The sequence below is a fragment of the Biomphalaria glabrata genome, chromosome 15 (genome assembly GCF_947242115.1).
Source record: "Biomphalaria glabrata chromosome 15, xgBioGlab47.1, whole genome shotgun sequence".
In the NCBI taxonomy this organism is placed as follows: Eukaryota; Metazoa; Mollusca; class Gastropoda; family Planorbidae; genus Biomphalaria; species Biomphalaria glabrata.
Genome location: NC_074725.1, coordinates 21617578 through 21641828, shown reverse-complemented (window position 1 = coordinate 21641828; position 24251 = coordinate 21617578). Strand labels below are relative to the sequence as shown.

General features: G+C 33.5%; 1 protein-coding gene across 4 annotated transcripts in view; it reads left to right on the top strand.

Moving 5' to 3' along the window:
- Positions 1-583: 583 nt before the first annotated feature.
- Positions 584-24251, top strand: part of LOC106056490 (Na(+)/H(+) exchanger beta-like) — a 45601-nt gene continuing 21933 nt past the window's right edge. The window contains exons 1-14 of one of the 4 annotated variants that reach the window (XM_013213272.2): positions 584-1174; positions 7370-7750; positions 11171-11216; positions 12147-12188; positions 16042-16113; positions 16761-16842; positions 17366-17393; positions 20005-20117; positions 20300-20375; positions 21561-21631; positions 22531-22642; positions 23215-23296; positions 23630-23725; positions 23847-23968. In XM_013213272.2, the coding sequence (XP_013068726.2) occupies positions 7432-7750; positions 11171-11216; positions 12147-12188; positions 16042-16113; positions 16761-16842; positions 17366-17393; positions 20005-20117; positions 20300-20375; positions 21561-21631; positions 22531-22642; positions 23215-23296; positions 23630-23725; positions 23847-23968 (1261 nt within the window). In that variant the 5' untranslated portion in view covers positions 584-1174; positions 7370-7431. Of the gene's footprint in view, positions 1175-6091; positions 6182-6515; positions 6652-7369; positions 7751-11170; positions 11217-12146; positions 12189-16041; positions 16114-16760; positions 16843-17365; positions 17394-20004; positions 20118-20299; positions 20376-21560; positions 21632-22530; positions 22643-23214; positions 23297-23629; positions 23726-23846; positions 23969-24251 lie in introns of those variants that run through there. The other 3 variants (XM_056012110.1, XM_056012111.1, XM_013213271.2) reach the window with 3 other exon arrangements.

The following is a 24251-nucleotide window of genomic DNA, read 5'->3' as shown; positions in this document are numbered from 1 at the left end:
ATACCATACCATTCAGGGTGTAGAAATAAGGATAAATAAAAGATCTTCTTGATACACATCCGCACAACCAGGTCTACTTTCAATGGCACATTTAGCTTTGAATTCCGTGACAGACGAGGAGAGACACTCAACAGCGTATTTCCCACTGCCGCCACTAGACAATGATAATAAAGTAGGCCTAAGTCGAGATCAGTAATCGCTGTATCCAGCCGAGACCTCCGAGATCGAATTGGTGTTCATTCGGCAAGACTACACAAGAGCTAGATTAACTAGTATTTAAATGCGCGCCCATACACGCACGAATGCATTTATCTGATAGTGAAAATATTCAGAATGCGATTTAATCTACCAGTTAGGCTTTGGGGCCTACAATTCCTTATTTCGCAACTGGGTGACTGTTGATCGGTATTATTATCTCATTATCCTATTTAAAAAAAAAAGTGTAGGCCTATAACTGAGTCTTAGCCCAAATATGAATGTTGGCCTTTAACTAAGCCCTACACACCTACCCACTGCAGACATGCTCCCACCCAATGCGAAGCTAACACCCACCTTATTATGGAGAGTGCATGTGTGTGTGTGTCGCGTATCCAATGAAACTTTCTGTAGGATTGTTGCAGATGAGTGGCTAATAGGCAATGGACGTTCTCATTTATTTTTATGTCGGAGGGTTCAGATCAGTAATTCTATATCTGAGATGAACCGCGCAGTGGTTTCCAGATCAGGCAGTTTTCCGTATACATTTTCTTATACAGGAGGGTTTCGGGTCCTCTTGATTGTGTATGCAGCTTTGAAGGATATGATCAGCATTCTTCGTTGATGCTCCACAAGGGCAGGTTTCTTTAGTCCCAATGTTCTAGCTTTCGGAACATATATATTGTCTCATTCCGTTGTGTCAGGTACTGAGGCAAAAAATTATGCGTTGGTCATGTCGGGATTAATGTATGTTGAAACAGTAATTTCGAAGTGGGTTGAATTATACCTATGTTGTTGAAATCATGTTACATCATGTAATTTCATGTATTTCCTACATTGAAATTTAAATGTGTATGTAGGGCCTATGTAATAATAAAAGGAAATTTATTTTGTTTGGGAAAAAAACTAAAACCTTATTCAAGTTTAGGCTAAATATCAAGCTAAGTAATACGGTACGTCTACAAGCCGCACTACAAGGGTAAGTTGGACTATGAGTCTACATCCACAACCCAAACCTATTGAAATACTCAGAAAGACACAAAGATAGAGGCACATTTCTTATTCCTAACACTGGAACAAGTTCGTACAAGTGTTCCCTCTTTCCTTGTGCCATTAGATAATGGAAGGGGTTGTCTCAATCAGCCAGGAAAACCAACGACTTAGCAGAGTTAAGGTTTTTGATTAACATTCATGACTAGATAGACACATGAAATGCGTAGGACGTAATTATCTTTTTTTTGAAGTAACGTCTGTAATATTAAGATAAGTATTCTATGTGAGAGTAAAGGCAAAAAATTTAATAGAACTGTTAACTACATACATGTGCTATTCTAGACCTCTTCCCTCCTACACAGTACTGAAGACTAGTTGGTCACATTGACTTAAACAATTAATGTATTTCAAAGCACAGTATTCAAATGTTGCAAAGCCTTTCAAATGCAGCGTTGAACCATAGATATAGCCTACAATACATATCTATGGTTGAACTGTCTCCATATTATGGCCGTATACTTCACACAACCTACGACGACTATGCAAAGAACAGGAAAGCTTATTTTCTATCTTAGACATACAGATTTAAAAGTCCTCGTAGAGAAAGTCGGGGGCGCGGTGGTTAAGCGCTTAGCTTCCAAGCCTGGAATCCTGGGTTTGAATCTCTGTAAAGACTGGGATTTTTAATTTCGGGATTGTTAGGGTGCCGTTGAGTCCACCCAACTCTAAAGGGTACCTGACATTAGTTGGGGAAAGTAAAGGCGTTTGGTAGTTATGCTGGCCACATGACACTCTCGTTAACCGTGGGCCACAGAAACAGATGACCTTTACATCATCTGCCGTATATATCTCAAGGTCTGAAAGGGGAACTTTACTTTATAGAAAAATTCGCTATGGTTATTGTGTTGTCCACCTGTTATATTCATACACCGCACATTAGATCTATTAATTACAAATGTCCTTATAATCATTAACTATTTTCATATGTGGAAAAAAAAGACTTTTTGAGTAGTAGGGACTGTAGTGCAAATTTGTATCAACATTTTTACAATAACTCTAATCATCTCTTACCTTCGTAGAAACTAAAACCTACAACATGGGTTCAAAACTAAAAACCCTGGGTGACACAGATATATAAAAAAATGGCTCTAATGATTTTCCTAGAAATTTGACAGATTATGTACGCCTATATCTTTGGGATAAGAATTACTAGCTTACTGGCCACACTGGAAAAAACATTGGTTGACCGTTATAATTTTTTCAAATTATAAATTTGACAAGAGAACTATAGAAAAATATTTATCTTAAGAGGATTATACTTTTCTGGTTTTTCTGCATGTATACAAGCATTATATTATTCAAGAGTTAATGTCAAATTTCTAGGAAAATCGTTAGAGCCGTTTTAGAGAACCGTGTCCACCCACCCACCCAGATTTCGAGCCCATGATTTGCAAGCTGAATAGAGGAACTGTAAAAAGAAATACTAGTCAAAGCCGATCACATTTTAAGGTTAATAAAATGTAGCACAAACAAAATCAAAATAAAATTTATTTCTGCCTTAACTTAGGAATCACTTCACATTCACAAGCACTATATTATAGTTTGTTAGGCGTTAGGCCTACTCCAAATTTGTGCGGAACAGCTAGCTTTTCAGACGAATTCTCAAGCATTCATGGAACACTACTTATTTATTTTAAGAATCTCGCTGCCTTCAATTTACCGAGCCTTTAAAAAAGAAAAATTCTCTAAGTGTCGACTATATTTCTTTCAGCCTTATAACCACCACAGCTGCTTTCTTAATTACCTGTTTGTACCCTCGAGAACACGAATTGTAGCTCCGTTTGGCCTGCATAGACCTACTCGTTATCGCAAACGAAGTTTTTCTGAACGTAACGGTGATGTGGGTTGCAAAAGCCTGAATTATAAATTACAGACGTAACGGTGATGTGGGTTGCAAAAGCCTGAATTATAAATTACAGACGTTTCTTCATTTAGGAGATAATTATATAACTTCTTACGCCTAGGCCTGTCCCTATGTTAATTTAATCTAGTCTAATTGGAGATCAAAACTCTGCTTAGTCATACTGGTTTTCTGGCTGATTCAGGCAAATGGCACTATAGGAAGAATGAGAACTTTTACGAATATGTCCTAGCGTATAGAACATGAATGTGCCTTTATCTTTGTGTCTTTTTGAGTAGGCCTACGTAGATCTAATATTTTATAAGGTTGTTATTTAAGCTACGTGCTTTTGTATTTGTAGGCCTACTTAATGGTTTAGTGATAGGCCTATACAACTACTTTAGCCATCTATGTACATCATGGGCGAAGCCAGGATTTTTTTTACTTGGGGGGGGGGGGGGGGGTCGGGGGGGAATTATTTGCTCCCCCCCCCCGCAAATAAATATATATAGCGCTTCCCCCCCACCTCAAAAAATAGTTGCTGTTCTTTGTTTGTTTGTTGGGATATAGTACACATACTTTATAATTAACTACATTAATTGATTGTTAAACAACTATAAAATGAGTATCTATTAAATTTTAAAATTCAGTTCTTACAATATATCTATAGTTCGATTTTGCAACAACCTTAAGAAAATTACTATGTATTTTTTTTTTGTTTTCTGGATTTCAAAATTTGAAAAAGTATCAACCGCAGAAATGTAATATAATGTCTTTAATGATTTCATTTTTAATAAATTTTAATAAATGTGAAAGTGTTGTCTGTTCCTTTGTCGAACGTGTTATGCTTTTGGTAAAGACAAAGTTGAATTAGCCAACAACTTTGTCAATAGTTTAAAGGAAGGCCTACTCTTTATGTATCTTTGGCCTTCTAGTGCATCTTCCCCGCAAAAAAATATAAAAAAAATAAAGTAAAGATAGGTAAATAAAAGATATCTTGCAATAGATATAAAGCTGCACATCAAAAGGCTACAATTTTTGAACGAAAAAAATCTGTCACTGGCAATGCCTGAAGCCTCTTCCCACCTGCTCTGAGGACCTGTGGCGCCAAGTTGTAGGCCTACTAGGATGTTCCTGTTTGCGCTTTCCTCGTAATGGCCTCCATGTCATCGCAACTCTTATTATGCGTAATTCATTTTGTCGGAGAACAAACCGCAAACCTCATGCGACGCTCTGTCACAACTTTACTAAGGGGTCGACTCCCAGTTCGGCATAGGATTTTCTTGATTGAGACCCGATCTCTATAACTGACTCCTAAAATCCGTCTCCTAGACATTTTTGTTGAGCCACTGTTACTCTTTTTTCAATTTCAGCAAATGACTATTTACTGCACTTTATTAAAGGAGCCCAGAAATAAGTAACCTCTCTTGGCTACGCTCTTGGAATTATGTTGTGACTGTAGTTCGCTTTAGATTTTATATCGAAAAGAGAAGTTTTATCGTCAAAATATTTTTTTGGTGGGTTTTAAACTAAAAAATCTGTGGATTGTTTTTAAAATTCAAAAAGCCTTTAGCTACGCTTATAGAATTTGGTGACTAGTTTGCTTTCGAATAAAATTGAAGAGAGAGGTTTTCAACCTCAAAACTCTGTATGGGGGGGTATTTAAACTCAAAACTATCAGGAGGGGTTTTAAACTTAAAAAAAAGCCCTCTGGAGAAGTGGGGTTTAAACTCAAAACCCCTTTTGGCTTGGCTACGCTCAAAGAATTTTGAGTGTGTAATTTGCTTTTTTTATATTGATGAGGTATTTTCTTTTTATAGCTTCAAACCCCACTGAAGGGGGGCTTAAACTCAAAACCCCTTTCGCTACGCTCATAGAATTTTGAGTGTGTAATTTTCTTTTTTTATATATTGAAGAAGTATTTTTTTAGTTTCAAATTCCGCTGAAGAGGGGTTTAAACTAAAAAACCCCAGTTTGCTTTTTTTATATTGAGGTGGTTTTTAGCTCTAAACCCCGCTGGGGTGGGGGGGGGGGGTTAAGGACAAACCTTTTCGGGCTACACTCACAGAATCTGGTGACTGATGTATGGATAGTCTTATATTGAAGAGGGGGTTTCAAAATCAAAATCTTCCGTAGATACGCCCATGGTGTACATCCAAGAATCCTAATTAAATTAAAACGTGGGAATGAGTATAAATCCATAATGCCAACTATGATGAGACATGCTTGTGCAGATGCATAATGGCAATGCGCTATGTTTTTATAATGTAGATCTACTCCTATTGTTACTTATTTTTTTTTATAAATTTTATTTTATGTCTAAATATCAAGGGCGGGTCCAGAAACTTGATCGTGTTGGAGTGAAAAGGGGGAAAGTTCTTTTTAAAAATAATTTAAGGTTCATAGGAGGTGTCCATCACACTGTTAACAAACTCCTTATTGGTAAAAGTAACTTTTTCTCTCCGTAATTATTTTATATGTTCCAATGGAATTATTCATTTTACTCATTCGTATTTCACTATCCTGTTGTTTTTTTTTTATTATTAAATTTCAATTACTTTTTTGTTTGTAATCAGAAAATGTTATATTTGGTAAGTGGTATAGAATTAAAGAGAATTGCATGCTCTTTTTACACAATGCAAATTAATGTTTATAAAACTAAAAATTAATTTAATGTAATAGGGTCAATTAGACGTTGGTATCACCAATCAGGAGAGAAAGAGTCAAAACACACACACGCAATTAAAATACGGTTTTCAAATGCCGGAAATATTTTTCTTTCTAGTATATTATTATTCACTGTTATGGTACAATAGTGTAACAATAGCAAGGAGGGCCTAGTTAGTAGGCTATTATATTTGGAATAAAGTATGAAGAGATTTATCTAGGTTAATATTGAAATTCAGAAATGTAAACACGTTCATAAACTAGCTGACTGCATACGCTCGTGCGCCAGGATCTTCATCCCACCCTGCTTTTATACATAATCCTCTTACCGTTCCAGTTAAAGGCTGTCAGGCGATATTCTCTCTCTCTCTACACAAATTAAAAATGATTTTCGTCTGTTATTTTCATAAATGTGCATTTCTAATTGTAATGTATAAACGTAGAATCTAACTGAGTAATCTAAGCATTGTAGCCTACTATTTCAAGGAGTTGCGTGTTGATCTATTCTAGATTTACATTGTTCTTTTTAATGGCATGCCTAACCTTTGGCACAAAGTAGTGTAGTCTTCTACGAGATGTGTGGTCTCTAAGAAAACTAAGATGCCTTATCTGTACTTAATTTTTTTTTTTTTTTTTTTTTATAGCCTTGTTCTGTGTTAAATGAAAAGAAGCGAACTAGATCTATACTAGATCTAGATGTCTAAATAAGCATCCGGAAGTTAGCTGAGCTTGAGTTATTAAATTTCCAGTTACAGGAGATGTATCTAAATCTAGACTAGATCTAGTCATTTTCTAGTATAGAATAGACGAGTAGATCTAGGAGAGTCTACTAACTAGATTCTACATCTAGAATCTAGTAGTAACAGTAACATGTTGATGTATCTCCACCACTTCTGGTAATGCAAGATCTAGACTCTAGATCTAGATTCTTATTTAGAATAATACTAGATCTAATAATAGTATTAATAGATTCTAGAGTCTAGATCTAGAATCTAGAGTTATATTATAGATACTGTCTAAATTAGAAATCTAGTAAATAGTTACAGTATAAATTAGGTTAGGCTAGGATTGGATTTAAAATCATTGAATCACAGATAATAGCATCTAGATCTATATTTAAATTTAATGATAAACTAGTCACTAAATAGTCTATAAAAAAAAAACTATAAATTTATATAAATACTTAAATAGGATCTAGATTCTATATAATATAATAATAATCTCTAGAGACTATAGTGACTATATTCTTATATTCAATTGACTCTGTCTTAATAGTTATGTAGATCACTTTAAGATATTACTGTGATATTATATTAGATCTAGATATAGCTCACTGACTTGTGATGTTGGTTAAGTTGTAATGTTGTACTTTTAGCAGAGGACACAAAAGTCATACTTAGATCTATATATAATCTAGATCCAGACATTCAGGTGAAGGCTACACTACAACTTGTTGACATGTAGACATGTTCATGCTGTGCTAATTAAAAAATGGTTTTAATACACACCAAACCTGTATATTTTTTATTTTGATTTTCAGTGTTATTGCTAGATAAATAAAATAAATATAGATCTATATATAAATATAATGTTTTACTTTCTGTTTCAAAAAAGGAATTGAAATATAGACTCTAGAACAAGATCTAGGTCTAGATCCTAGTCGGATCTAATCAAACATGCATGTGCCAAGTATTTCTAAGACTAATGGAGGATCAAGGCTAATTCTAAGACACTTTGGTACCTTTGCTCCTGTTGTGGTGATATTGATGTTCATCACTTCTGTCCAATGTGAAAGGAATATTTCTTTATCTCTTGGAGGATACACAAATCTTACACATAACAACTCATCAAACTCTGGAATACATTCTCATGGCAACCATACCCGCTCAGGTTCTCACCATGGGAGCCTTCATGTTGCTGCGATTGCCTACGATGAAGTCAGAGACCCATTGATCTTCACCATTGTTGTTTTGTTAGCAGCCCTCAGTAAAGTAGGTTGGTATCTTTTTAAAATACTAAAATATAAACTACTACTGTGTAAAAAGATTTTTTTTTCTAAGTATTTAAAATTTATATTTTGTTAGACACCTTATTTATAGTTTAGTTATTTAGCGACGCCCCATAGAAGACGCATATTGAACGGGACTAGTGACGTTTGGGATATGTTGGGTCAGAGACTGGAAAATCAGTTAGCGATATAATCCTAGAGGGTAACGACGTGTTTAGTTGACAGAGACTTTTACTGTGGCCTTTTCTTAGAATAAATATATGTGAAGTTGTTCATCAGCGTTGACTACATCTCTTTAGTTGTTAAAACAGATGTCTTGTTTATATTATTCTGTATTGTTGATCAACTACACTGAATACACCCGAACAATAAAACTCAAACGCTTGCAGAGTAATTGGTTGAAATCAACAGTCATCTATAGTTGACCTCAAGACAGCCTGAACAAGCAACATCACAATTTATATATATATAATGGTATTTATATCTGAGATAGATGTCTAGTTTGTATCACTATTCATAAGTATATTGTAGTAATTACAGCAAGGCCAGAATTAGATAATTGGAGGCCTTAGGCAAAGTGAATTTGCTGTCCCCAAATAAAATAGAAAAAAAAAAAAGCAAAAAATAAAATTACGCAATTATATATATATATAATTATATATATATATATATATATATATATATATATATATATATATATATATATATATATATATATATATATATAATTTGATATCTTTCCTTATTGAATATTGTTATTGGAAATATCCCATTTATTTTAAGGATCATTTCTTCTTCTAGTCAGCTGTTTGCGACCTGTAGACTCTTTTGCATTGGTACCAACAAATAATCTCCCTTGTTTGACCTTTTCATTACTTACCAATTTTTTTGTGTTAGTTGCTTTTTACAAAGCTTAAATATTGAATCTCTCCGTCTTAGTATTTAATAAATAAAAATATAATTACATGACTGATCCAAACTAACTGTGATACAGTTACACTTGTTACAAGCTTTTTTTTTTTTTTAAATTTAGGGGCTAGGGTAGTCTAGAGTCTTTTCTTAAATATATATATATATATATTATATATATATATATTAAAACAGTCTTGAATTTAATTATACATTAAAACACATTCAGCTGATAAGTACTATAGACAAGTGAGTTCAAGCTGCTTTTTTTGTAACTTTGTCAACATCATGTCTCCCGGTTAATGTATCTGAGTCTGTTAACCACTAAAAAAAAATAATTTTTTTTAAATATCAGAATGGAAGGTTTTGTGATTAGGTTTAATTGATTGATCATTGATAATCCTAGTATTTGAGCCTCCTGTTGTAAGGAGTTTCTGCATAATCCTCACGTCAGGAAATTTGTGATCTCTTGTTGACACTCTGCCATGAACATCCCCCAGATTTGATGACTTACAAAAAAACAATAATAGTTATTTCACTTTTACACAAAACTGGTCAGTCACAGATTTTATTAAAAGCTTTGCAAAAAAAAAGAGCTTTGGATTCCCTGAATTACAAAAGGCATCCATATTGTATGCAAGAAAGACTTGGGGAAAAATATGTGAAGGACATAAACCAGTTTCTTTAGAGATCAGAGGCATGGTGGCTGAGTGGTTAAGTATTTGGCTTCCAAACTGGGGTCCTGAGTTCCAATCCTGGGGAAGACTAAGATTTTTAATTTCAGGATCTTTGGGCGCCTCTGAGACCACCCAGCTCTAATGGGTACCTGACACTAGTTGGGGAAAAGAAAATGCGATTGGTAGTTGTGCTGGCCACATAACACCCTCGTTAACCGTGGGCCACAGAAACAGATGACCTATAGATCAAAAGGTCTGAAAGGGGAACTTAACTTTCTTTTTTTACTCTATAAAGATCATTGATACATAAAAATAAGAAATCACTGTTAGAAATCTGCAAGCAGCAAGGCATAGTTCACTTGATGTCAACTGCTTGGAAAACAATAATATATCAGTAGAAGCATTTAAAAAACATTAATAAAACTTAAAATGAAAGGAATGTGAACCTACTTTAATATAAAATGTATAAGAACTATATAAACTACATTAAGTTCCTATATTAGCTGTGGGAATTAAAATTAAAATTGGAAAGAATATCAGATCACAGAAGTTGGCTAATGACCAAAAACCATCCAAGGCTTGTATATATAGAGGATTTAGATAAGATTTACTACCTTGAAGATTCCACATATGAAAAAAAACAAAACAGCAGATATGATTGAGTGGAAGGAGTTAGCAAAGCAGGTTAGTGCTCTCCACAGCTTTTAGAGCCACAGAGATGGGTCTAGATGAGGCTACCAATGCCAACGGAGCTTGAGGCCTAGCGATAACGCACCAAGCGAAACTAACCTCTAGACCATCGGAATGTCCACAAAAACATTCTTCTGATCCAGAGTCATTTCGCCCGTATGCAAATTACCACCCCAGTGGTCAAAGGTCACTAGCCCCAGCCAGCCCCTCCCCCACCCCCGCAGCATCCGTTCACCAACAACTTCAATAGAGCTGACACAGACAGCCTTTAGGCATGTATTAGACAAACGATGGCTCTATCTAATTGTATATCTCTCACAAAGACAAGTGGACAACATAAACACATTACATATAGAAGCTTCAGTGGGTACGAGCAATAATGCTGTAAACTTGAACATAGAGTTGAAGCTAGGTGCTGAAACAAATGATACATACATATATTAAACATAAATTATTAACAGCACCAGGGACCAAGTTTTTTAAGAGAGAAAGTAGTGAATTAAAATGCTACGAAAATAAGGGGATGCGCCGACCAAGGCTCGAACCTGTGGCTCTGGATTCGACACCACCGCCTAGCGATAACGCACCAAGCAAAACTAACCTCTAGACCATCGGAATGTCCACAATCGAGGTGTATTTTATTACTTTGTAGAATGTACACATATTGTGTTTTGGTTCTGAAGAAGAACCAGTGTTGAGCATGAGTTATTGGTTAGTGAACCATGTTCACAAAATTAGTGCCAGAGGTTGTATCTGGTAATTGGTACATTTTGGCTAGAGTATTTTAATTTTTTTAAAACGTTCTTTTACTAAAAGGTTAATTTCAGTAATTGGGGGCGTGGTTCTTCAGAGAAAAAATAAAAAAAAAAAAAGAAATTGCACACATGTTAATAGATTAGACAGACATCTTTTTATGTAATAAACCAGGTGTTTATGATTCAACTGAGAATTCCTAATATCAGATTGTTTACCTTCAAAACAGTATCATTTATTTATGTTGATATCAACATCCTGTATACATGAAAACGATGGATGTTTTATTACATATTCTTTTCATCTTATGTGTTGTTTTTTTCCCCTCAGACAAATATAAAATAATAATTTTTTCTAATACATTGTCATTTATTTCAGGGTATCACCATGCAAATTTTTTATCAAGTCACATACCAGAATCATGGCAAGTACCATTTTTATTCTATACTTTATCTATAAAATTTACAAAATTGAAAGTTTGTTACAGTGGCATAGCTAGGAATTAGCCATCATTTGGGGGCCCGGGGTGCTTGACCTATTTGGGGGCCCCTGCATTTTGTGTAATATTTATTGTAAAAAAAATCTCATTTGGAGTTGGGGGGATTTTCTAATTATCTTCCTCCCTCTGCCAAACCTAGTACACCTCTGGTTTGTTATGTGTATAAAATAAGTTTGTTAATAAAGTATTTGTTTCTGTACATTCTGAACCTCATCCTTCTAAGCCTTATTGGAAGCTTGGGTGGAAATTGGTTGTTTGAGAAGATAGTTAGGCCAATAGTAAAGAAAAAAAGAATTTTATGGCGGACATCTGCATGGGTGATGTGGTACAGGGTAACAGGGTCTGTAGTGGTTAGGGTTAGGCAATAGTGTTGACAGTCACACTTATGTGACTCGGTACCCATTGCATTATTACAGGGGTGCAATAGTGCTACTTTATGCTGTGTGAGGCCATGATGACAGTATCAATATTGGGGGGCCATGGTCCAGTGCTTTGCAAAGCCTGTAGTACAGTAAAACCTTTGGTATTAGTCAATTAACTATTGCTAATTAATTATTTTGTTGATGTTATAAAAGAAAATAACTTCCACATTATTAGGAAATATTTTTGTAAGTGTGGACTTCTTTCCCTAACATAAGCTTTGTTTTTTTTAAAATTAGGTATTTAACGATTGGCTTGTATTTCATTTGATTGCTATTTTCTACCTACTAGACACTTTTTTTTCCTAAACAGGTGAAAAAAATCTTAAGATCATTTTCAAAGCTACTTTGATCCACCCTTTTTTTTCTTGCTGGCTAAACATTTGAAGAAAAACTAAACCAACTAAATCTAATTACTAATTTTGTTTTTCTGCAGTATTTTGATTATTTTGGGAACATTGTTTGGTGCTGTGATACAGTAAGTTTTTTTTGTTAGAACCTAAATATATATGTATATATATAATTTTTGGTACTTCTACAGTAGAAGCATGATGAGTGCTTCTCTGGGGTCCTCAGCCTACTCTTAAATAGAAGAAAGTTAAGGGGACATGGTGGCTGAGTGGTTAAGTACTTGGCTTCCGAGCCTGGGGTCCTGGGTTCGAATCTCAGTGAAGAATTTCATTTTTTTGGGACTCCCCTGAGTCCACCCAACTCTAATGGGTTCCTGGCTTTGGGGAAAGTAAAGGTGGTTGGTCATTGTGCTGGCCACATGACACTCTGTTTGTTAACCATTGGCCAACGAAACTGTTGCCTCTCACATCATCTGCCCTATAGATTGCAAGATCTGAAAAAGGGGGGGGGGGACTTTTAAGGAGTTTATTTTGGAGTTGAAGCAGTTTTGATATAATGAGCTTTTAATAGATGATACCCTTCAAACAAAAAGTTTGACAAAGAAATTATCTTTGAGAGAAACTCTTTCCATTTAAAGTGCAATCCTAGACTCTTTAGGGGCATTTTCGAAAGAACTACAAGATAATTAAAAGAAAAAAAAAAAAAATATTGAATAAATTATTTCTTTTCTTATTTAATTGTACGATAAGGATTACTAATCTATACTATAAAGTAGAATGTGAGGTCTATGTATGTGACTTATAGACATCAAAACCGCTTGACCAATCTTGATAAAACTTGGCATGAATGTTTCTTGGGTACCAACTTAGACCTTAGTGTATGCATTGTAGCCCTAAAACAAACTTAAGACCCTAAAAAAAAATAAAGTTGTCAGACTCTATTAAAACTATAGTATTTTATGGATCTAGGCCATGTCTACAATGTTGACATGAGAAAAGATCGAAAGGATTTAGACCTAGATCTAATTTTAAGAAATACACTTTGGGCAGATAGTTTTTTACTTTGACACATGAAAATACAAAAGAAGATCCTTTGATTTCATTATATAATATAATTAACCTTCAATTTTGTGTTTCAAAAGCATTTTTTACATTAATTAGTTCCTTATATATGTAACTACAGATTTCCTGACGAACATACTTTCATTAGACAATACCGTAATGAATCTCGCGTACTAAAAATTAATTCGTTCAATTGTTTACTTTATAATCCCATCCCTTGATCTAAAACTCTAATTCAACTCTAAGATAATAAAACTTCTCTTCGCACAGATAGTTTTATACTTTAACACATGAACATAGGCCTACTAATTATAGTCCATTCATTTCATATTTTGATACAATAAACATTCAAATATGGTTTTCTAAAGCATTTTTAAGAGACTACATTTGTTTACGAAAGCCGCGAAGCCGAGTTGAGATAGGCCTAGATCTATATTTATTCATGAATCGTGTACTAAAAATTATTTCGTTTAATTGTTCACTTTATAATCCCATTCATTTAACAAAGCTATCGCTCTTTTCGTTTTTAATAGATATGAATGTATCGGCCTCGGGTAAACCCATTTTCGCAAAACTAATTTTATTTTCGTAGCGAAAGAGAAATAACGTGAAAGGATCATTAGCTAAGTTTAACATACATCTAAATCCAATCCACTAGATTAGTAAACACAAACTTAGACCCGAAGGCCGCAGGTAATGCCAGGCTAGAACATTTATCAGTAATCCTTATATATATATATATTCATATATTTCAATTTGTATTACTGTTCTAGTGCTAAAAATTTTAGGAGTGTTACATTGTCATTGGGTTGTAGCTTCAAACAGTAAGTCCAACTAGACTCTAAGTGCCAAACTTGAATAAAATTTGAATAGATTTCTTTTTAAACAAAATGAACATAACTGTTATTGACAAAATCTACACAGATTAAAACTTCTAAATAGATGTCTGTAGAAACAAAAACAAAATAGTGTCTTGAACACTAAACAAAACATGAATCACTAAAAAAAAATGTCTTTCTATCATTTGTCTTTCACTTGTACTTAAAAAAATAATTTAAACTTTCACCACTTAATTTATCATATCAACTACAACAGACTTCCTCCGAATCTATTGAGCTAATGGATACTAATTATCCACCATAGTTTTACTCTTATATGGCTCCTTTTTGTCTCGGAAGGCAATGGATGCGCCGAGATGAGTCACTGGTTTTGGTTTAAGTCTTGAGATGGGGCAGAATCTGGTGTGGCTAATCAAGCCAATTCTACAGCAGCAGACTTTGCCACAATTCGTGCTTGTGTATGCATCTGATTCAGGGCTAGCAGACAGGGCAGTTTTCTTCTTTTCCCTCTTGATTAAAGCCGCTTCATTTCTTTTGCTCTCAGCGAGGATCGTCCCAGCACGCATAGTCTGTCTCCATGCACTCTGGTCTTTGGCTATTTCTTCCCATATACTTTTGTTGATGTCTGTGGCTCTCATGTCTCGCTTGCAGACATCTCTATATGTTAGTCTTGGGTCTGACTCCCTCCACAATCTCAGCATATAAGATATCATGGTTACTCATGGTTACATCACAAACACACACTCTTCAAAATAAATAGGTCACATTCAATTAAATGTCTGGGTACAAACAAGTATCATGGAAACAATTTATGCAAACCAATTTATTTTTTTTTTCTTTTCAAAAGACTTTTTTGAAAATATATTATATATTTTGATTTGGCAAGAACTTACATTTTTAATTTACAGATTTTTCTTAAATAATTAAAAAACTAAAAATCTCCTAAATATATTTGTCTCATCATTCAAGCAAATTTTTAAATTGTAAGTCTATCATTTTCCTGACTGGTTCAGGCAATCTATTCTGTTGAAAGTAAGACTTTTCCCTATAATATATTTATGAAGAAATACATACCAGCTATTAATTGGGTCAATTTAGTATCAAAGTTGCATTAATTAAACAAGGATAATTTTTCAAATGTATTAGTGTTCTAGATCATGACTTCATTGAAAACTTTTTTGTCTGACAAATTAAATACATTTTAGAATATAGATTATGATCTCATGCTGATATGTTGAACACATGTGACAAAAACTTTTTTTTTTTTGTTGAAAGAACAGAATATTTTTGTTTACTTCTTGACTTGCTTATTAGATGGAAATGTTTGAAGAAATAAACATCAAAGGCACATTGATGTAAGGATTACGATTATGAATCTTTGTACATATGTGTTATAAGATGCATTCAAACTAAAGAGATTTATTTCTTGAGCAATAAATTTATTTCAATTTTGTTTTTGTTCACCTTATTTTTCCCACATCCAATCTTGGATCAAGCTGAAATTGTGCACAATTATTTCTTTTACCTGGCAACACAAGAATCAATAATAAAAACATTAACCAATTAGTTAATTAACCAGTGGTAATTAATTATTTTGTTTGAAATCTCAAACAAGGGAAAGAATTTGTACTTTACTGAAGTAGTGGTATAAGCTGAATTAGTCCCCTTTATAGGTTGCCGTCTGAGCCTTAGTGAACACAACATTAAAAATAGCTTGAGACTATAGAAACAATAGATAACTATATAATCTTACATGTTAATAGGCTCTACACAAGCGGAGTGGTTACCGTGTTGGCTTGAGAAGCCTGAGAAGGCTTGTGCCCTGAATTCGAATTCAGGTCGTTCCCCCTTTTAAAAAATTTTTATAAATGCTTTTTTATTGTTAGTCTAGATTTATTCCAAATTTGATTACATGACTGATCCAAACAACTAATTGATACTACTATGCTTTATATAAACTTTGTTGTTTTTTTTAAAAGTATTTTGTAAATATTTTCTTCTTGTTGTTTTTTTTAAATTCATTTACCTTTATTTATCCAAAATCATTCTGTACAAAGTCTTTTTATTTTCTATTTTACAGCTTCTCAGGTCTGTCTACAAGTTTACCCACATTTTTCAAGCCACATGAGTTTTTTATATTTCTACTTCCCCCGTAAGTGTTTTGAATGTAGTGCATTTGTAGTTCATTCTACCGAATAAACTTAATAAAAAAAACAACAACTATATACATATATGTCTATTCTATAGATTTTTTTTTTTTTTCATTTTCTTTATCCTGTCTTTCTGTTTGATTTATTATAATGTAAACATGTAGTCCCCTAGTTGTATAAAAAGTCTTGTTGACACAGAATGTTGTGTATAAAAGACCTTTTTCCAGTACCACCTTTTCTATTGGAACAGTCTACTCGTCTTGTTGGCTTTAATGCTTTTTTCTTCAAAAAAGTTCCCCTTTCATTATTTCGATCTATAGGGCAGATGATGTAAAGGTTGTCTGTTTCTGTGGCCCATGGTTAATGAGGGTGTCATGTGGCCAGCACAACAATGGACTTTTCCCCAACTAATGTCAGGTACCCATGAGAGCTGGGTAGACTCAGAAGCGCCCTAAAGAACCCGAAATTAAAAGTCCACAGGATTCGAACCTGGGACCCCTTCTTAGATGAATAATATATATATCTGGCTTTTTATATTCAGACTAATTTAACCTTCTAGATCATAATTTGTGTATTTTTTTCCATTACACCTTTTATTTCTGGTTTTAATGCAGCTTTAACTTAATTTCAATTGATTTTGTGTCCTCAGAATTATCCTTGAGGCTGCGTTCAGTCTTCATGACAGAACATTCTCAGAAAACATTGGAAGTATTTTACTCTTTGCTGTACTGGTAAGAATAATTATTTTTTGCTCCCAAAGCTTAAGCATTATACTTAGATCAACTATTTTAGTGGCTTCTTACATTTAATCTATATGCAGCTTTGTTGCTTTTCTTAAATATAAATATTTACCCTAGATTAAAATATATTTATCTCCTATTGGGTCATGTGACATTGATAAAAGGAGAGGAGAGCTTCCCTTTGGACTAAAAGAAAAACTCCTCTAGCTACCATGGGTTTAAAAACAACGTTTGTATATACCTAACACTGAAAAGAAATAATTATTAATTTATATTGTTCGCCGCTAATAATAATATTTAAAAGAAAACTTCTAATACATTTATGTGTTTTTTAATAAGCCTACTGCAAAAGGATGGTTATTTAAGCTTTCTGTTAATCTGGATTGATAGCTAAGTTAATATTTGTTTTCCAATCAGTAGGATAAAATAATTGAGAGTAGGGCTTAGTTGCTTTTAATTTATTTATTTTTATTGAATGGTTCATGTCATGCCATGCTGTATCCTATCATCACAGGGTACTGTGCTTGCATGCCTCATGCTGGGTAAGTAGTTTGGAACTTTGTACTCTTGTGTGCCCTCCTTGTGCTTAGCTTCATTCTATGTATGACATGACTGTGTAGCATGGTGCAGTTATATAAAGTCAAGTTCCCCTTTCAACAATGATATTACCTATACGATACACAGACAGCAAGTGCAATGACCAACCACCTTTACTTTCCTCAACTAAAATCAGGTATCCATGAGATGCACCCTTAAAAATCCTGACATTCAAAATCCCAGTCTTCATTGAGATTCAAACCCAGGACCCCAGGTTTGGAATCCTAGCGCTTATACCACTCAGCCACCGTGTAGAGTTATATGATTTGATTGTTCTGTATAATTGTGTTGATTGAGGGCATTATAATTGTTTAGTTTGGGTAAAATGAGGGAAGCCCCAGATTTTCATTATAGATTACCTACTTGGAAAAACATATTATTTTGCTTTCTTCCTCTTCTAGCCAGCTTTTTTTTTAGCTGTAAGCTCTTTTGCAGACTGTGCCTAGAAAAAATACTGTGCAGTTTTGTTCAGTTGTTTAGCACTGTCTTTTTGGATAAAGCAATTAGTTGCGTTGAATTTTAAAAATATTTTAGTCTTAAATGGACGTCTTTTATGTGACAGAAAATGACATGAAGACCTTATATATAAACCCACCTGATATAGCTGATGTTTTCCTATTCTATGGATTTGACTAACTTTTTCACCTTCAATTTTGACTATTATATTGATTGTGATTTATTATTGCCTTATAATGTTACAAACTTGAGATGAGAGTTCCTTTCCTGAGTGTTGCCAGATATTGTTATCTCTATTTATTTATACATGAAATTCAACTTTTTCTGCTCACATATTGATCTTAATGTTTGTCAAGGTTAGCAAACAATTGCATTTAAGTATTCAGGGCAACTAATTAATCACACTAACCATTATTGTGTTGTTGTTATCCTTTTGACTCCTAGTGGAGCATAGGGCTGCAACAGCACTTCTCCATTGGACTCTGTTCTGGGCTAATCCCCTTCTTTTAATTAGATAGCATTGAAGTCTGATCGAGTATTAAATCAGTACCATGTACCATTTCCACATTTCCAGACAAAGTCAGGGTTAGATTTTGTTTATCCTCATAAGTAGCTCATTGGTATGCTCTTGTATGGCCACTTATATCTAACTTATTTTTATCATATAATAATAATCATTAATAACTAGAAGCTTTTTTAAAATAACAGGACTTGCACTTGGGCACTTATATGTTTAAACTTGTTTTATAACGATTATTTTATCTGTATGAAAGTGACATTTTCTCTTCCATTTTGATAGGCAAAACATAGAAGGTATCTATCTACTTCTTTGAGTTTTTTTCATTTTAAAATTACTCACTTTTTTTTTAGAACTTTGGCTAATGGCTTCAAGTAAAATGATTTTCCAAAATGTTTTCTTTTGTCAAAATGCTAAAAGCTCCATAAGTTAACGTTTGATGACACTGACCTGCTCATCTGTGTTGTTGATCTTTGGCAGTTTCTTTTATAAACTTTTTAGTTTCTTGTTTCTTTTTATTTTTTTTTAAATTTTTTATTTTAATGTTGTGTTCAAATTTAAAAGCTAGAAAAAAAAATCATTTTGAAACCTAATTGAACAACAAACACTTATTCATTCATTATTTCATGTCATATTTTAGAATCATGCTTAAAGAGTAACTTTGGTGTTCAGGAACTAAAAGAGAATTTTCAGGTTGTTTTTAATCACTGATGATAGAAATTATTTGCATAGCGGAATATACAAAGTATTAAAAAAACAGAACAATTATATTGAAAATTTCTTCCTATTTAGGATTTGAACATCTTTGTTGAGTTTTTGTCCTTACATCTTTAGTAAAAACATGTTTCATAATGAAATTACATTCAGCCTATGCAGTATTCAGTGTGTTGAACCTGCATTCTTCTTAACTTCACATATCCTGTTTAAAATTCAATATGTCTTATAGTAGTTACATTCTCTAAATGCCTTGAGTTGTTTGCTAATCGTGCTATTTAAATTCTATTATTATTATCATAATTGTTTAATATCCATTTTAAAAAAGTGTTAACACATTAATGTTAATAATTTTGAAGCCTATTTTTAAAACATGATATTGTGGTTTTTATATTAATAGCACATGTTCAAAGAAAAAATAACATTGTTTGATTTACAGTAAATAATTACTGAGACAAAATCTGTTGTTTTTTTTTTGTAGGAATTTAACCCTAATAGCTAAATCTTTTATCTGGCCATTTTTAGTTTTTATATAAATAGCACATGCTCAAAGAAAATGCTATTTTGAATTTACAGAAAATAATTACTGAGACAAAGTTGATATCAAAGGGTAACAATTAAAGAAAATTGTAACCTGTTTTTTTTTTTTTGTTTTTTTAATGAATTCAACCCTAGTAGCTAAATCTTTTATTTGGCCAGTTCAACCATTCAGAATCACCCATGAGTGTTTTGTGTTTTGGACGCAGAGCACAATAAAAGAAATAATTTTTGTCTGCAAATCAACAGCTGAAAAATGTAGCATTGAACAGATGTGTTTTAATATTGCACAGTTTAGATTCCTCTTTCTGTTTCTGTGTCTGTCTAACTAGGTGGTACTCTGTATGGCTTGGCTATGTCTGGAGCCATGGGCGAAATAAAAAATCTGAGCTTTCTGCAAGTGATGGTGTTTTCATCGCTCATCGTTGCAGTAGATCCAGTGGCTGTGAGTTGGCAATAATCTTTTTTATTATGTTAGCCATGAGACATCAGTAAGTTAATTATGGATATAATTCATCCTGAGTTTGCCTTGTATTAGGTCCCAGCTTAACGAAAAAGTCAAGGAAATTAAACATTTTAAATCTGTAAGCAAAGATATCTTTTTCTTTCTGAAATCCTTCCCCCTAGGTTTTGGCAGTATTTAATGAAATAGGTGTCAACCAAGTTTTGTATTTTCTTGTGTTTGGAGAGTCTTTACTTAATGGTAAGTTTTACTTTCTTCCTTTCCCATGAACTACTTACACCCACACATAACAATTTAGTTTTTTTAATTAGGAACTTGTTAATCCAAACAGATTTTGATTCATGTCATATTTATTAATTGAACTTATGGCTGAACTTTTCATATCGATCCATAATTAATTGTTGTTGTAATTCAGAATTATATGCCATTCGCATTATTTTTTTTTTCTATAAATGTTTAACAAGCCTTCCTTTAAAGCATTTTGGAATAAACTCTAAATGTTTTATTTGTTTGGAGCTAGGTTTGAAATATCTTATTTTGTATTCCATATATCTGGTCTCCGTGCTATGATAGAAAAGGACTTTAGAGGGGTTCCTATGAGAGGTTTCTGTTCTGCCTTTAGGCACTCAAGAAACTAAAAACAGCTTAAGCTAAATACAAAAATTTTAACTTCAGAATAAATGATGATTTAAGAGTCATTTAATTAATCTTTCTTAAAGAAATGGCCAAATGTAAAATAATAATAATATTTATAATGTAATAATATATATGAAATATTTCTAATTTCTATTTCCATGAGCTCTCTTCTCTATACCATTTGTGAAACAATTATTGTGTGAAGCGTGGTCGCGAGGCTAAGTACCCTTGAACTTGGCTTGGCTACCTATGAAAGGGGGCTCGAGGTTCGACACCCGACTCGAGCAGAATTGTGTTTACTAAGCGCCTAAAGGCAGCACTGAAAAACCTTCTCCCGGATCCCCCCTACCCCCACTGGTCCACAAATGAGATTGGACAATAGGGCTCTGAGCATGCTATAAGCATGAAAGTAGGGCTATATAGAAGCTACAATTTTTCATTTTTTTTAAACTAATTGATATCATCACTAAAACATTTATAGCTGAAGAATGGCTACCTAGTAGCTCACATTTGCTTTCTTCGCTTAAAATCTTCATAAATTGATAAATCCTAACCTTTCATTACCTAACAAAGAATGTAGAGAAAGTTTTTTCTTGATAAAAATAAAATCCATAAACGTATTCATGAACATTTCATATCCACTGTCCTACAAGCTCAACATTAGTTCACACTTTTTTTCTTTTATCTTTATTTTAACTGTTGACATTTTATGTTTTGCTTGGGAAAATAGTTTGCTATTTACTTGGTTATTAACCACTAAGTGATTGCTTGCTGTTTCCTTGACAACAGATGGAGTCACTGTGGTTTTGTACAAAGTCTTTCAAGCTTACAACAATATGGATGAAATCACTGGATGGCATGTCAGTAGCTAAGCATTCAGATAATAAACCTTTGTTGTTTAGTTATTTGTTAGTAGTCAATTAATGTCTGTGTTTCAACATATATATTGTTAGGCCCTTCTGCAATATCTAATGTAAATAACCAAATGGAGGTAACACTCAACAAAATCCAATTACATCGCGAAAGGCCACACAATCAATTTAAGTTAGCTGACGCTGATTCTGAACAAGAAGTTTAATAGCTATGAAGGGAACCGTCGAATGTCAGCTGACTCTCTATGTTCATAACAAGCTTTCTATCTCTAAGGCATCCTGGAAGTAGTCTGTTTACATTGGCTGATATTTTGCTCTGCCTAAAACCTAGTCTTGTTTTTACTAGTCACATCATTGTCTCTTAGTCAAAACGTCCCCTATTTCCGAAACAAATAACTTATTCCTAATCCTGCCATAAAAATTGTATAAAGCTCTGAAGAACTCTGAAGAACTTGGTTAAAGAAAGGACTTAAGGGTGAAGTAAACTTTGTTTACATGCAGTCTTTGTAATATATTTACACAACAGAGCCAATAACTTCTGAAAGTGAATAAGTCACAGAAAATTTTACTAAACCAAAAATCTTAAATTTCTTATTTGTATAAATAAACAATGTCAACTCAGTCAGATCTCTATGTACTTAAAACTGTTTTGTCCTTGTTGAAGACTGGCACAGAAAACACAAAAAAAACATTTTTTGGACAAGGCTTTGTCTGCATCAAGTGTGGCAAATTATGCAGGTCACAACTGGGTTTGCGTGGTCAGGTGAAAAACAGTACTCGTCTTTAATCTCCAGACTTAAAGACAGTGCTTTAGTGTTTATTTTTGTTTGAAATATAAGAGGCATTAATTTATTTGTATATTTAATTAATTCCCATATTTGTTTCAGATATTTTTAGGGCTGGTGAAATTTTTTGTTGTTTGTCTGGGTGGACTTCTGATTGGTGTATTGGCAGGGATAGCAACGGCACTGCTGACTAAGCACGCACAACATGTTAAAGGTGATCTCCCCTGTGTGCTGTCTGCCTTACAACAACATCAATCATTATTTATTGATTTCTACTTTGACAGTGTTTTTTTTTTGTTTTACATTGTTTTATAACCACTTCTCCCTGTCTTGTTAGTCCTGTGGATCTAAGAGATTTCAAACCTTATCAAGCTGCTACCAACCTCTTACAAAGAGATACATGGAAACTAAATTTAAAGCTTAGATATTACTTTGGCAGTTAAATTCATTAACTTCCTGATCTGTAATAGACAACGTTTGAGTTCCCTCCTGATAAATGCAGTTTGTTGTTCCGAGCACAGAATGTGTTAGTGTGAACCCTTGCCATCCCATCTCTCCCTAGTCAGCCCTGATATAAAAATCGGACATTTGTTTTGTTTATTTTGCTTTCAAGCTCCAGTTTTTATATTTTGTAGTGTTTCAGTTTTTAAATGAGTAGTGTGAGTATTAAAAAAAAAATGGAGATTTTTCTTATTTGTCAAAGTAAAGGGAAATAAGTCAAATAAAATCTATATATTCTAATAATTGTTTGTCTATTATTATTTTATTCATTTTGGTTCATTTCAGTTGCCCAGCCTTTAATTATTTACACAATGGCTTACTTAGGGTTCCTTATGGCAGAACTGTTTGAGTTTTCAGGTATCATTAGGTAAGAATTACTCTCTCTAATGTCAATAAGTATTTGAATGCTCCACTTCAATTTTACTGTCAATAGCAGGGTCTAAATCAGTGGTTCTCAACCTTTTAAGCTCGGCGACCCCTTTTTAAAATCTTCCACTCTGCTGCGACTCCCCCACACACAAACACACATACATAAGAGTTAACAATAACAATCCATAATTTTGATGGTCTTAGGCAAATCCTCAATCAACCCCACAGGTTGAGAACCCCTGGTCTAAATGTAAACCCTTTCTTTTAAAAAAACATTTATTTTGTTTAACATTACTAAAACTGTTCTTTTCATTGTAATGTTTCTATCCAGTATCATTGGTTGTGGGCTGGTACAGATGCAGTATGCCTTCCACAACATCAGCGACAAGTCACGTACTACTCTTAAATATTTTACTAAGGTCATCAGGTACAACTCTTAAAAATCTTTTTGAAAAACTATTGATGCATTTTAAAGTTGCATTCTGCATTATTTTGTTGTTGCTGTAATTAGTTAATGAATGAATAATAAATGTGTATTTTTTTCTCAGCTCTGCCAACGAGATTATCATCTTCCTGTTTCTTGGTCTGGTGATGGTCAATGACGAGCATGAGTGGCATACAGGGTTCACTTTGTGGACAATATTTTTCTGCCTGGTCTACAGGTTTATAAGTAAGCCTAGTTTCCTTTCCCCTACTTAGATGTTACTAGTTTCTCACATAATATATGGAAAGCTAACTGGCTGGTCAGTGTGAAGGCTATATTACTTCCCTTGTAATTTACCCACTTTTTAACTTACTGGAGAAATTCAATTCACATAGACTTCCAGAAAACATTTTGGTCTGTATGTCTGTGGAGTGTGGAGAAAAGGTCTATTTTTGAAGATGAAAAAAAAAAGGGCATCCATGGAAGAATGTACAGCTGGATCAGGGCATTCTTAAAAAACAGAACCATC